This window comes from Prinia subflava, chromosome 1 (assembly GCF_021018805.1).
Source record: "Prinia subflava isolate CZ2003 ecotype Zambia chromosome 1, Cam_Psub_1.2, whole genome shotgun sequence".
In the NCBI taxonomy this organism is placed as follows: Eukaryota; Metazoa; Chordata; class Aves; order Passeriformes; family Cisticolidae; genus Prinia; species Prinia subflava.
The window spans coordinates 128,005,013-128,019,196 of record NC_086247.1 but is presented as its reverse complement, the minus strand read 5'-3'; the positions used below and the strand labels follow the sequence as shown (position 1 = coordinate 128,019,196).

General features: G+C 36.4%; 1 protein-coding gene across 1 annotated transcript in view; it reads left to right on the top strand.

Annotated features, from left to right (window-relative positions):
• NXPH1 (neurexophilin 1) overlaps positions 1 to 11,609 on the top strand; it is a 134,576-nt gene extending 122,967 nt beyond the window's left edge. The window contains exon 2 of the mRNA XM_063420889.1: positions 10,848 to 11,609. Within this exon, the coding sequence (XP_063276959.1) occupies positions 10,848 to 11,609 (762 nt within the window). The remainder of the gene's footprint in view (positions 1 to 10,847) is intronic.
• The last annotated feature ends 2,575 nt before the right edge of the window (positions 11,610 to 14,184 follow it).

Here is a 14,184-nt window from a genome sequence, read left to right as displayed (position 1 = left end):
AATGTTCAGCACTTGGCTTGCCTAGCAGAACTGGTGCCCACATGCTGCTTACCGCTGAGCATACCCCTGTAAGAATTAGCAGACCTTGACAAAACCATCAAGAAAATCTCAGTAAAAATTAATTGAATACACTTGCAATAGAATAGCTGCTTAATGCTTCCCTCCCTTACCAGACCAACTTTAAAGAAATACACCTCTTTCCTCAGAAACAAATTTAATAGATTTTGATATCCACTGACCAAAATGAATGATCAATGTCTATTAAACAAACACAGTTACAAAGGCAGTATATTGCTACATCTGCTTAAAATTCAAAGAGAGGAAAACCTTTTTCTTTGAGATCACAAAAGACTCCTGAGAAGTTAGTATGTGTATCCAGCAAGGGCACAAGGTGAAGATGAAGGCATAAAAGTTAGCAGAGGTATGCCAAACTCTGAACATTGCAATAGCTTCCTCTGTGATTTTAAAATGTTGTTCCTGAAATATTCAGCTGCTTTTCATATTGATCTTCATGGTGAAGAACTGAGAATTTTAATGAAACTAATTTATATTTTTGTTTTAGAATTTCTTGTACTTGTGGGAGCCCTTATTTTTTCCCCCACAAGCATCTCATATAGATATAAAATTCTTTCATGTGGCAAAGTGCACAATGCCAACATCAGTGGGAGATAAATCTCCTCAAAAGACGTCTTTGTTCAAATTCAGATTTCTAGGATGCACACATGAATATCTGAACAGAATGTGTCTCAGCTGTATCAACATTCTAATGCTTTTCTCTGGAAAAAATATAGCATCAGACACACAAGCAATAGACTATTTGGGTGGATGTAATTTTATTTAAATTTTGCATTAACAGCGGATGACTGGAAACATAATTTAGAAAATGAGTAATATTAATAGAGTATGTTAATAGTGCACAATGGCCTTGTCCATTACATAGTACAAGGATATGTCAAGTTATAGTCTTTTCCATTTTCTTCAGAAGATATGGCTACTCATATGATAAAGGATATTTTCTTCAGTGTGTTACACAAAAAGCAAACTATAGTGCAAATTTTAATTAAAATGTTGCTCAGTGGCCTTTCATATAAAATCTAATTTTATTTAATATTGCTTTCTACATGTATGCAGAAAATGGCAAGCTAATATTAATAAAAGAAGGCTTACAGGAATGTAGAACAAGAACAATAGATCCTTGTCAAAATTTATTTACCTAGCTAGACTTTCATTTCAAAGTTAGCAGCACTCTAGGATACTGGCATAATACAGAGGTCTTAAAACTCTGTTAGGCATTTTTAACCCACTTTAATTTATTCTGTGGTAGTTTAATCCCCTGCTGAACAGTGATGGGGTGAATTTCCAGAAGTCATAATCCACTGAAGTAAAAAATCTGTAATGACAACATAGACAGCAGGCTTCAAGAGTTTAGTTTAAATTATTTCCAAAAATGTAAAACTTAGGGCAAGAGTTAATAGGATATTTCATACTGTTATATTTCAATCCTTTTCCAAATCGTTATACATTCACTTGCATCTCTGCCATCAGAAATACTTGGGCTTGATTTCTGTTCTTTTAAGGCAAAAACCAGAAAGCGGTAAAATTCTAATGTGAAGATTTTCACAGGGTGTTGTAACTCATTTGGTCCTTCAGTTCACAGACTTTTATATGTGATGGCATAATGTTTTCTAAACTGAAAGAGAAGTGACATTTTACAAACCAAACACCTTTCCTTCTGTCTTAACTGGACATGAAAATGAAATTAAGATGCATAATACCACACTATCCTCATCCTTGTGCTCCTCTAAGATTTTTGCAATTGACCTTACTTGTGGGTGAAAATTTGGCCCACAAATTGATTGGGAAAAGTTCATGCATTTCCTATGTACTTGAAATCTACAGTTTTACACTCTTGTTTGACTGTACCTTTGGAGCTGCCTAGTTCTGGAAGTGGCTGTAACTCAGACCACATCCTATTTTCTTTAACCAGCCAGAGACTTCTGTAGCTCTGCCTGACCTCAGCATCCAGGCACCTAAATTCTGCCTGAACCCCACAGGAAAACTGCTGCCTCCTTGCTAGGTTTTGTTGTGTCATGCTGGACCAGATTTTGGGTGGCATCAGATAAAGCTGGCAGGTGACTTGTTCAAAACAACAGGATGAGAAAGCTCTGAGAGTCTGAAGTAGAGATGATGTGGTAGGCTGTTCCACATGGTAGAAGATCCATACAGAAACAGAAAAGTGCTTATAAGCAATATTTATTGAAAATCAATAAATTCATAGCCACACTCCCGACTTAAGAAGAAGTCTTTGATCTGCAAAGACTTGAAAATGAAAAAGATTTTCTGGTACAAATAGTATATTCCTCCACTCATTTTGCATTCCTTGATAAATCAACATTTAGCCATTGTTGAATGCATGGTGCAGGACCAGATGGACTTATGGACTTCCATTTTGACTTGCTAATTCTTTCAAACTCTTAAATTAAATAGACAATGGCAATAATTTCTTTTTTTTTTTTTTTTTTTTTTTTTCCTCTTCTGAAAGCTACATGTTTGGAGAGAAAACAATGAGTTTTCTACTTTGAAAAACAAGAGTGACAGCAGTGCCTGTCTTCACTCCTGCTTTCCAGGAAAAGGGTGGAACAAACCGTAGGGCTGGCTTTTCATCACTTCCTGTTGTGGTTCTGTGGTTTTGGTTCTTGGTTCAAAGGTCCCAGAGTTATCCAGGCAGACAGAGGAGACTGGAGTTTTAATTCTAATTTCCACTATGAAAGTTTGTGAAAGAAAACAGAAAAACTTTCTATAGATCTGACTCTCACAGGAAGAAGGCAGCACTGGCAGAATGAAGCAGAGAAAAAAAAAGGGGAGAAAAATATCCATTAGGGCACTGCTACTAGAAGAAATGTCTCTGTAATTACAATCTTAAGTCTGATTGATTTAAAGTACCAATCTGTCTTAGATGACTAAACACTTTTTAAAAGCCTGCTTACTGAACAATTCTTTTCCTCACTAGTGAACAAAACAGGGTCAAGCAGACTGATTTTTCAGATTCTAAATACTTGTGAAAAATCTTTCATGTCATTAAATCAAACTCAAAAGATAACTCTTAGTGCAAATCTACACTGTTTCTTATAGGAAACCTCCAGATGGGGAATTTCCTATATCTAAAAGGAGGAGCAATACTAGCAAGTGTGCATGCCTTGCTGTATGAGTACCCCATCACTTCATCAGCTTCAGCATACTTACAGATGTATAGGGAGAAGTGCAATTCAGCAGGACTAGAGGATTTCAGAAGGTATTTATGAAAAGCATTCATTGCCCTGCTTCCAGCCTCCAGCCTTTGCCTTCTCTCCATAGAATTGTCTCCAGGGCAAGCTATGCACCATAGGTCAGATTATTCTTGGTTACTGTTGGGTGACTAGGTGAAGAGCATTTATTCAATTTGGAAAGTTCATCAATAATTCATGGAGGTAAAGGACACAATCCATTCTATTTCTCTCTTGGTTATGGAACAGGCCTAGAATTCCAAGTGAATGAATAGATCAGTGAATCCCACCCAAGATGATGGACTGGGCTGGCAAAGAATATTGTATCATTCAGGACATAACAGCTGGCAGGCCGCCAGCTTTTTTCATCAATCTGTTACCATTCACAGGGCTTGTGGCAGTGTCACAGCCACAAGTTTAGCCCACAGTCCAGAGATGCAAGGGAGAGAAATGAAACTCTAATTCTTAGGGATTTTTATTGGGTCCCAACACTTAAGGTGCTTTACCACCTTTGCATTTCCTGAAAATTATTTGAGACTAGGTAGTTTTCAGATTTATTTATAACAGGCAACTTACATTGTGTAGAAAGCACTGTAAAATTGTAATTTTTGCTAGCTTGTTTTGCAGAACAGCCATTCCAATATCTTAATATTTTATTATAATAACTGTTAAGAATTATAACGCACCTAAACAAAGCTCTGTTGCTAGTCTTTTATTAGTACCCTCATCTTTCTGTGGGTATAAATTTTCTAATAAGTCTTTGATTCTTAGTCGTATCTCAGAGAGATACCAACTGATACAGGCACTGTAATTTCAATGATGTTAAATTTCCCTGAATTTTTATCAGCTGTTGTCAGCTGAATTTATATCAGCTTCTTGTCTTGCATAACTGCTGTTGTGTGAATGATGAAAAAAGCTCAGGTAGCTACATTTTTGTTTTAACAAGGGCCATTTGAAGCAAGAATGATAGCTCATAGATTAAAACCAGAAAAATGCAGAATTTAAAGCTGAGCTGAGCACAGTTAATAGAAGTATTTTGTGACTCCTAAGGATGTGCTATACAAAAATTGCACTAACAGTGTATGTTAAGTTCAATTTCTTGACCTAAAGATAGCTAAAAAATATATATTAGCTCTGTTTTCTGTGTGACAACAAATTACCATTTTTTATGCTTAAATGAATGATCCTAAATGATTACTTAAGAAAATACTATTGAACACTTCAGATGTTTCTTTTTATATGGTCAATAATCAATTCAGTGCTCTTTAATGACCAAAACCAAATAAAATATCATGAATTAGTAGAGAAAAAAGACTGAACAAATAATGGAAGGCCATATTTGCCATCACACAGGACCAGGGTTCTGCCACATCTTGAATACCTTGTACCATTCTGGTCTCCTCATTTTAAAGACAGAACTGGGAGTGAAGAAGGACAAAAAGGAAATTTAAAGGTATAGTTATAGAATAACTGATGTACGAGGATTGTTTGCATGATTCAGGAGGCTGTTAGGGCTGGAAAAAAGATCAATATCTGTTTACTATTATGAATGGATATAGCTGAGGTATGTACTAGTGAGCTAGAAGGAAGCTTCCTTGTGCAGCTAAGAAACATCAAATTTTCCACTCAGTGGTATTTACAGAAAAACTACTTAAAGCATGGTAGCAAAGAAAAGTAAAGACGAGCATGGGAAATTTGGATAGAGAAAGAATTTCCCATCTGAAGGGTTCTCCAAAGAGGGTGTCAGAAACCAGGTTCAAAACAAACCATAAGGAGAAACAGAGCTGTGGAACTCATTGCTGAAGTATCTTATGAATGGTAAAGGTTTACAAAGGGTCAAAGCAAACAAATGCACAGAAGATCAGTCTGTTTGGAATTTCTGAAACAGAAAACTCATTTGGTCCTTCAATTCACAGACATTTATAAATGATAACATAATATCTCAAAATTTAGAGAGAAATGATGAAACAGAAAATGTATACAGAAACCATATCTAGCAGAGGAAACTAGAATTATTGGACAGCTGGGAAGAAATTAGGGGTCTATAACATGCTTGCCATGTTCTCACCCTTCTCCAGACACCTCTTATAACTGCTATTGGAGACAAGATGATTTTTCTAAATGATTCTTTGGTTTGACCCTGCATAGCCACTTTTGAGTTCTCGTTTGACAGAGTAGATCATGAGTTACTGTTCTGTTTGTCAGGCTTGCCTAAGTTTGCAGATTTTTTGAATGACCAACACACATCCTTATTATTTTCATGTCACGCAGCAAAAAGGTTTATAATTTGAAACCAGAGAGGCCTGTTTCTGTGAAATATCCATGTACTTGGTTTTCTGTGTTTGTCCTCCCTTTCCAAAGTGTCCATTTTAACAGGTACAAATCCTTCAATGTGTTTTACTTGCTCCCATTATAATCATATCTCTATTATTTTGTGTTCTTAGTTTCTTTGTTTATTATGAAATATCTGTAGAATATTGACTTTGACTTTTCTGGAAATTATTCACTGAATATTTCCATACCACTGGTAACTTTGTACAATGTATAGACAGCTGCAGGAAGAAAAATGGATCTAAATGAAAGATTAGATTCAGTCCTGTTTTCCCTCCACCCATGGCATAAACAGTATGAATTTAAGGACACCGGATTCAGTGAGTTTTCTGTGTGCTGCCTTGCCTTGATAATGGTCCAGCTTATTGTAATGTCCATCAATACTCTCCAACATCTGTTGTATCTGAGATATCTCACTGAGGAAAGAAACTTCTGAATTCTTTTATACAGAGCACTTGCAAACAAAGGGCTTCCAAATTCTTACAGTGCCAAAAAACTAAATAAATACTAAATAAATAAAATACTAAATGCTAAATAAAAACGTCTTCATTTTTGATTAGTTATTTACCTGAAGAGAGAGATTTTCCACCTTGAGTATTAGATTGTTTGCATTTTTGTTTGTTCTCATATATGAAGAGGAATAAATGCATAATTTCTAAACTAATACCATAATTATAGGCAAGGAACAGTAGTAGAGCTAGAACAAAAGGAAAAGTATGTGAAATCAAGGTGCATTCTTTACCTTTCTGAATTATTATTTTTTAAAATCTCAAATTGGTCAGTCTTAAAGTAATGTTAATATATCTATGGTTGATTTTATACTGAGAAGAGGACCTGAATCACCACTTGAGGCTTTCATGGTTTCCTAAGTTCTTTTTTGACTTCATTTACTCTGCTCCAAATGTTAAGGTTTGACTTGGCAAAACATTCATGGCTCAGGGAATTGAAATTTCAGTGTCTTGAAAGAGAGCTCCAAAATTTCTGAGACAAACTGCCTATCCTTTAGGAAGTCCTAAACTACATATATTAATTAAAATATGCTTAATGAAGTTAAACATTAAAAGAATTCATCGTTCTGAAAATATAGGATAGAAAATTAATGGAGTATTCTATTTTAATAGATTAAAAAAAATTACAGATCATTTCCTGTGTCTTTTTAATGATGTTTTTGGATATTGTGCCCAATGGCACCACTGTCTTTCCTTCCTCAAAGAAGAAATGGAAGAACAATTTGTCAGTATTTGTTGGAAAAGAGTTGCCAGGCAGTAGTATAAGCTCCTGGTGCCTTTTCAATATCAGTAGACTTTACTAGGTCCATACTTTCCAGTAAAAGTACAAGACTAGACCCAAATATCAGTCTGCCATGCTTAATACGTGCTTTTCCAACAACGCCTGTAGTGCTAGATAAACACTTCTAAATTTTTTTCTCCTTTCTATTTTTCTATACAAACATTTCTGCCATCATCATTCAGAAACACTTCTGGCTATACAGTCATGAAGGAAATCCCCCTACTCAGCCCTTTTGTAACACTGATTTATTGCACTGCAGTGATGCTTTGGGTTAACACTGGTAAACAGCTAGGCACCTCACAGTTCTTTGTTTACTTTCCCCCTTTCCCCAGTGGGATGGGGAAGAGAAAGGGAAGAATAAAAGCAAGAAAACTTGGGAGTCAATATAAAGAAAAGTTTAATATCTGAAGGATAAATAGCAGAATAAAGAAGAAAACAAACCAGAAAACGTGATGCAAAGGCAACACTCAACACACAACCAGCTCCAGTGGGTAGAATGATGACTAACCAGTTCCTTTAACAAAAGGCGGCTAACCCCTCCAAATCTTCTGCTCTTCCTTTTAATTGCTAAGCATGATGCTACATATTATGGAATATCTCTGGTGAATTCAGAGTCTCTGCTCAGTTGTTTCTATTCCCAATCCATAGAGACCCTCCCCAGTCTATTCACTTGAGGGGCTGAGAGAGAAACACAGGCAGCCTTGGTGCTGTACACTGTTCAGCCAGAGCTAGAACATTGGTGTGTTAATAGCATTGGGGCCCAAATTCCAAACCACAGCACCATATGAGCTGCTATGAAGAAAATGGACTCCCTCCTAGACAGAGCCATTAAAATTGGGCCAAATGTTTTAATGTTTCATCCAGGAGTGACACTTGGCTATGGAAAAGAAGGCAAAACTGGTTATAGTGAACTAATTGATAAAGTAGAATATGCAAGTTTCTGAATTATATGTAGATATCCTCAAGGAAGAGGACAAAAAGCCAAAATAGAATTCAGGCTGTTGCATGTTTTATTATCCACTTTAAATTGGCTCTTTTTCCACGCACCCCTAAAATAGATCTATGTTTTAGTTTCACAATATTACGTGCAAAGATCTCATGCTTTTGCATACTCTTTCTTGTAGTATTGCAACCTTGTATTTGGGAAGAGGAGAGATTGAAGAAAACAGAAGTTCAGTTCATGTGAAAGAACTGCTGCATTTGCAGAAATTCTATTACACAGCAATGCTCTGTGTTATTGAGGGTGTGATTCTCTGAGGATACTTTCTATAGCATATAGTATACTAGCAGTATATGAAAAAGCAGTTGGATGGAAAATGTTAGTGAAGCACAATGAATTCTAGAGCTTTTTTATTAATGCTTGTGGGCTGTCTTTTCATTGCTCCCACAGACTCTTGACTAGGAAGGGCAGGTTCAGGCCTTTACTCTTGAATGCAACCAGTTACCCACACTGAAAATCACAAACAGAGGTCTCAGGGCTAACTCCACAGCCAGAAATCTTTCAGGTATCACACAATTAATAACAGCAACAATCAGTTGTATCTCTTAGGTTGGGTATGAATGCATGTAGCCTAAATAATCCATTTCCATGAAATATACTGGCTTTCAAAAAACCACGTATTGGATCAGTCATCAATCATTTCAGAAAATAACTCCTCCCTTTCCCAAGTCTTCAGCTTCACATATCTGAAAAAATGAGGGACCTACTTTAAAGGTTTTTATACTCTTACATATTGTTACATGGAACTGGTAATCTAATCCTATGAAATGTAAATCATTATATGAAGAAAAGAAAACAAAGGAAAAACAAACTGTAAGCAAAGAAAATGAGAGTGGTAAGCATATTCTACCTACAGATTGCTGGTTTAGTAGCTCTGCTAGCTAACTGCTTAGATTCATTGTAGGTTGACAGATTTACTCTAGACAGGCACATTTTTCCTTTTAACCACATTTCTTTTCTTATTTTGCCCTCCTTCCTCATGTGCCATAGGAAAAAAATACATTCTGAGTCTCTCTCTCTCTCCCTGTGACATCTTCATTGCTGCTTCATTAACCAGTACAACATCAGTGCATTTTATTACAGCTTCTCTTCTGGCCTACTGTGTTATTGCTAAAATGCAGCTATGAACTGGCTATCAAAATGCTAGTCTGTGTTTTAATCCTTCTGTCCATTTAAAAGAGGGGGGAATTGTCTCTGGTAAAATCCTGAATTAAATCCATATTTTATCTATTATCCTTACTGGCCCCACATGAAATGAATTGAGGAGGTATAGTGTAGGATGTGACAGATTTATTTACCTATTTATTTGCTGTAAAAGGCTGGGGGCATATCTCCTGTCTGATCGGTGTATTAAGACAATTTAGACTGATTTTATGTATGTGCCTTCAAATGACCTTGAAAAACTACTGAAGTTAATGAAAGTGTGTTTCAATTTCATGATTGTTAAGAAATGAAAAGGGCATGCTGTGATAGATATCCTCAGTGACATATACCTCCAGTTGTACCAGTAGGGAGGGGACATGATTTAAATACTATCTGGTTTCCAATGGGTTTCCTGGGTATGGAATGCACTTAATTCATTTTTAAGTGAAGAGAAAGATATAACTGCAAGTATGATAGAAGCGCATAAATCAGTGCCAGAACACAGAGGAATAAAACAGGCATATTTGGAATCTCATATGTAGCTATGAGAAGAGAATTAGGAAACTTGATGGCCTCTTCAGAGCAGTGCAAATGTTAAAAAATTGGGCAGTGTGTATGGTGCAAATTTTAGGGGGAATGAGGCTGACATGTATTGTCAGTCCCTTTCCATCCACCCTGCATGAATTCCAGCCCTCCCAGGTACGCTCTGTCAGAGCTCTCTGCCAGTGCTGCATGGTAGACAGCTGTGAGCTTGCATCTGTTCTCTGTTTTCCACTCAATTAAAGCAAAGAGAAAAAATATAAATAAGACAAATTGCTCTGACAGTAAATTTTGTGAAAATTATGTCTGAAATATATGATTTTGCAGGAACTTGGTGCAAGACTCTCTTTTCTTTTTAAATGTGATTTTGCAGGGTTTTTTTATTACTGCTTTTAAATTGGTGCCTTAATTTACTTTTGTAAATATACAAAAGGCTTTCTGTCTTACACAGATTGCTATTTAATTTGGGGAGGAAACGGTGAAAAAAGAAGTGAAGCGAGGAAGGAGAAATGCTTGTCATACTAGATACAGACAAAGAAAATTAGTAGTTGGTCTATAAGGGATTATTAGAAAAGGCTGTGACTCCTCCTGCATTAACTGACATGGAGTAACTGACTGTATGTACAGCTGTCGACACAAAACTCATTAAAATTCTCATTATTCTGTTATTTATATTATAGTTGTGACTGAAAGCCTCAGTCAAGAACATAGACCATTGAGTATTCATAAAAGGAGTAGGGAAATTGTATTATTATTATTAGATTCATAATGACATGGACTCCAAGCATGGTCAGGCTGGCACCACCAAGACAGCACCCTGACAGTGGACGCCAGGGGCAGCAAAAATAAATGAATGTGTCTCTGATGGTGGAAGACACAGCAACTTTGCAGAGTGAACATTCAAGCAAGAACACTTCACTCTGAGATGCCACATGCAGCCTGAAGGATGACAAGGCTGTGTACCTCATTTTTTGTAATTGAGTAGTAGTAGTAATTCATTACACATTCATCACTCACAGACATCATAACATGTGAATACTTGTGATTAAATCTGAAGGCCAATTAAAAAAAAAACTGCAAAGGAGAGTTGAGTAATAACTACTTAGAAAGTGGAGGAAAACAGACTTTTTTTTTGGTTTACTGAGTAGAGATGTAAAATTTAATTTCTCAAATAAATATTTCTCTATGATTAGGAAATCCGGTCATTTTGATATCAGGTGGAAATGATGGGATTTGCATCACATATCTCAATATATTGTTTTTCTTCCCTTCTTTTTAAGGTTACCTGTGCAAATTTAACAAATGGAGGAAAAACAGAACTTCTAAAATCAGGAAGCTCCAAATCCACACTAAAGCACATATGGACAGAAAGTAGCAAAGACTTGTCCATCAGCCGACTGCTGTCACAGACTTTTCGTGGAAAGGAAAATGATACAGATTTGGACCTGCGATACGATGCCCCAGAAACTTATTCTGAGCAAGATCTCTGGGACTGGCTGAGGAACTCCACAGATCTGCAAGAGCCCCGGCCCAGAGCAAAGAGACGACCCATCGTCAAGACTGGGAAATTTAAAAAAATGTTTGGCTGGGGAGATTTTCATTCCAACATCAAGACTGTGAAGCTAAATCTGTTAATAACAGGGAAAATCGTTGACCATGGCAATGGGACGTTTAGTGTTTACTTCAGGCATAACTCCACTGGTCAAGGAAATGTATCTGTGAGCCTAGTGCCCCCTACAAAAATAGTGGAATTTGACTTGGCACAACAGACAGTGATTGATGCCAAAGATTCCAAGTCCTTTAACTGTCGAATCGAGTATGAAAAGGTTGACAAGGCTACCAAGAATACACTCTGCAACTATGACCCTTCAAAAACCTGTTATCAGGAGCAAACCCAGAGCCACGTGTCATGGCTCTGCTCCAAGCCCTTTAAAGTAATCTGTATTTACATTTCCTTTTATAGTACAGATTATAAACTAGTACAGAAGGTGTGTCCTGATTACAACTACCACAGTGACACACCCTACTTCCCTTCAGGGTGAGGACCAACTTGTGTCTGAGACTGAAGCCTGGGGAATAAAAGAGGTCGAATGACAGGGCTGTAACCTCAAGGAGGAAGGCCACATTTATTGCCTGGAATGTGTCTACCTGCTGCTGCTGATGTCAAATGGCTGCAAATATGTTAGTGGAAAACAATCTAATGTAATTTTTGCCCAGTCAGCTCCATGTATCAATCTAGGTGTAAATCACTATGGATTTGAAATAAAACACATACACAGAGGCACACACACCCTTTTCAGCACATATCATTGAGATTCCTGTTAAGAAATCTTTCATTGTCCGATATCTAAGGATTCAGCATCAGTATCATCAAGCAAAATGGATTAACTAGACAGTACAAGGTTTCTAACGCAGACTGTTACGGAAATCTCCTTGAAAGTCCTTTGAGTACATGCCAATCAATAATCCACACTCATGCATTCTACTGCTTGGAGTAGCTGTACTGGTAAATAATACTGTAGGAATAAGTACTTGTTAAAATGGGAAAAAAGTGTGTTTAGAGTTCAGTATTCCATATTATATGAACACAGCAAAGTGTCATGACTTTTCCCAGCACACCGTAGGCACATTCAAGGTGGTGTTGGTGGCTCTTTTTCTATGGAACAAGCCTGTTTCTAGTAAAGATGGGCAAACATTTGGAATTTACATGTGAGCAGACATTCTGGTTTAATGTTTCTCTGACTCTTTAAGCTCTGATTCTTTAAACTTGTTTGAGTTTAGGCCAGCTAAACTACTTAAAAAACTGGAATTGATCTCTAAGAAGGAAAATGCCTGGAGGAGAACATGTAAGTTATAAGTGGCTGTCTTATCTTTATTACAAAATATTGTAACAAATTCAATATCCTAGTCTTCATTTGTATGAATGGTTTGTATTGTACATAATTTAACCAGTGTTATTTGAGCTGCTTATTAATATTAACTTGTAATTGTCTCTCTGCTTGTTATTGGTTAAAACAATCAAGGAAATGAGGAATTCATTTTATCAATGTAGCTGTAAACTCCATTAAACGACAGAACTATGTACAAAGCATTTATTCAGCTAAAGTATTGTTGAAAGCTATACATATAAACATTACAGTCTGTCTGTATTTAGATATTTTATTTCCAGAGGAAAAAATGAACTGTACATAAAAATAAAAAATCTTAAAGTTGAATTTCAATATGTACTGTGTAGATAGTAGTTTAAATAGTTCTGACAAGCGGGTAGTACTCCAAGTCTAATATGATTTTCACTGTCTCCTTGCATATGTACATATATAGACATCTATTTATGAATTTGTGTGTGTGTATATTTGTGTGTGTATTAGTACATGTGTGTGTGAGTGTGTGCAAATACATACCTATACATATGTTGAATACATAAAACTTTCTTCAGCCCTTTTCCTAGCAAGAAAAACTTAGCAAGAAGGTCTTGCTAGTTCAAGCAGAAGCCCCCACTCCAATAAGAAATTACAGGGGCAGAGCTTTGTTTAAAATGAGTCATTATAATTTAGCAGTGGGAAAACATAGAGCCACTCTCTGTGTACAAAGGCCTGTCTTTGCCTTAATTCTAGCCTCCTGTGAGGTACTGATCTCTATGGAATGAAGAGATCCCTTTTTACGGTACTAGGGAATTTTCTTCCTGTACAAAAAAGCTCATAGCTTTTATATATATTTATATTTTGTGGAAAGTGGCATACTTTATCCCCAACATCCAGAAAACCAGCAACTGTAAGAAGTCCATGCCTAAAAGAAGGCTGCCCAAAGAAGAACTCAGTATTTCATATCATGCCTTCAGAATTATCATTCCTGCAAATGTTTTCTTTCCCCTTCCACCCTTGCCCCCATGTTCTATACTCTTGGGTCACAGCTGCAAATGCAAATATGGCTCAGCTTCCAACTATGTGCATCAATATGAAAAGTTTCTCCAAAATCCCAATGAACACTCCACTAGAGTTTCAAGAACTGAAAAGTTCAAAACAACTACCAGTTGAGGACCTGTCTTGCTGAAATGTGCAGAACCTAAATGAGAATGGAACAAAGCAAATGGATAACATTACTGAAAAAAGTTTTCCCACTGATGTACCAGTAGGAGAGGAGATTTTCATATTATTATTGCTTTGGCTTCTTTGAATAGATATGCTTGTGGGAATTTCTTCATTATGTATGACATTTCCCAGGACAAAATTGTGACCCCAGACCATGTGTAGATTTGGAGAAAGAGATTTTCCAAGCCATGTAGTTCATATTCTGATCTCATTCAGGAATATGCTGACACACAATTTTTTTTCCCTTTGACAGGGATTATGATTAAACTGGTAGTGTTTATCCCTTGTGATCTATAAAAAGTAATTGTTATGAATATAAACCATAAAGTAATTTGTGTTGCCAATAGTTAGATCTTGAATCTATTAAATCAATGGGTATTTTGCTATTGATTTCAATATAAATTTCCATTTAATAATATATAGAACCCCAATGTTAAATGATTAACAATCTTAGCAATCTGTATTACAATTGAGCATTACATGGTTCATTTATATTCCTGGAAAATGGATGTGAAATACTATTGCTGGT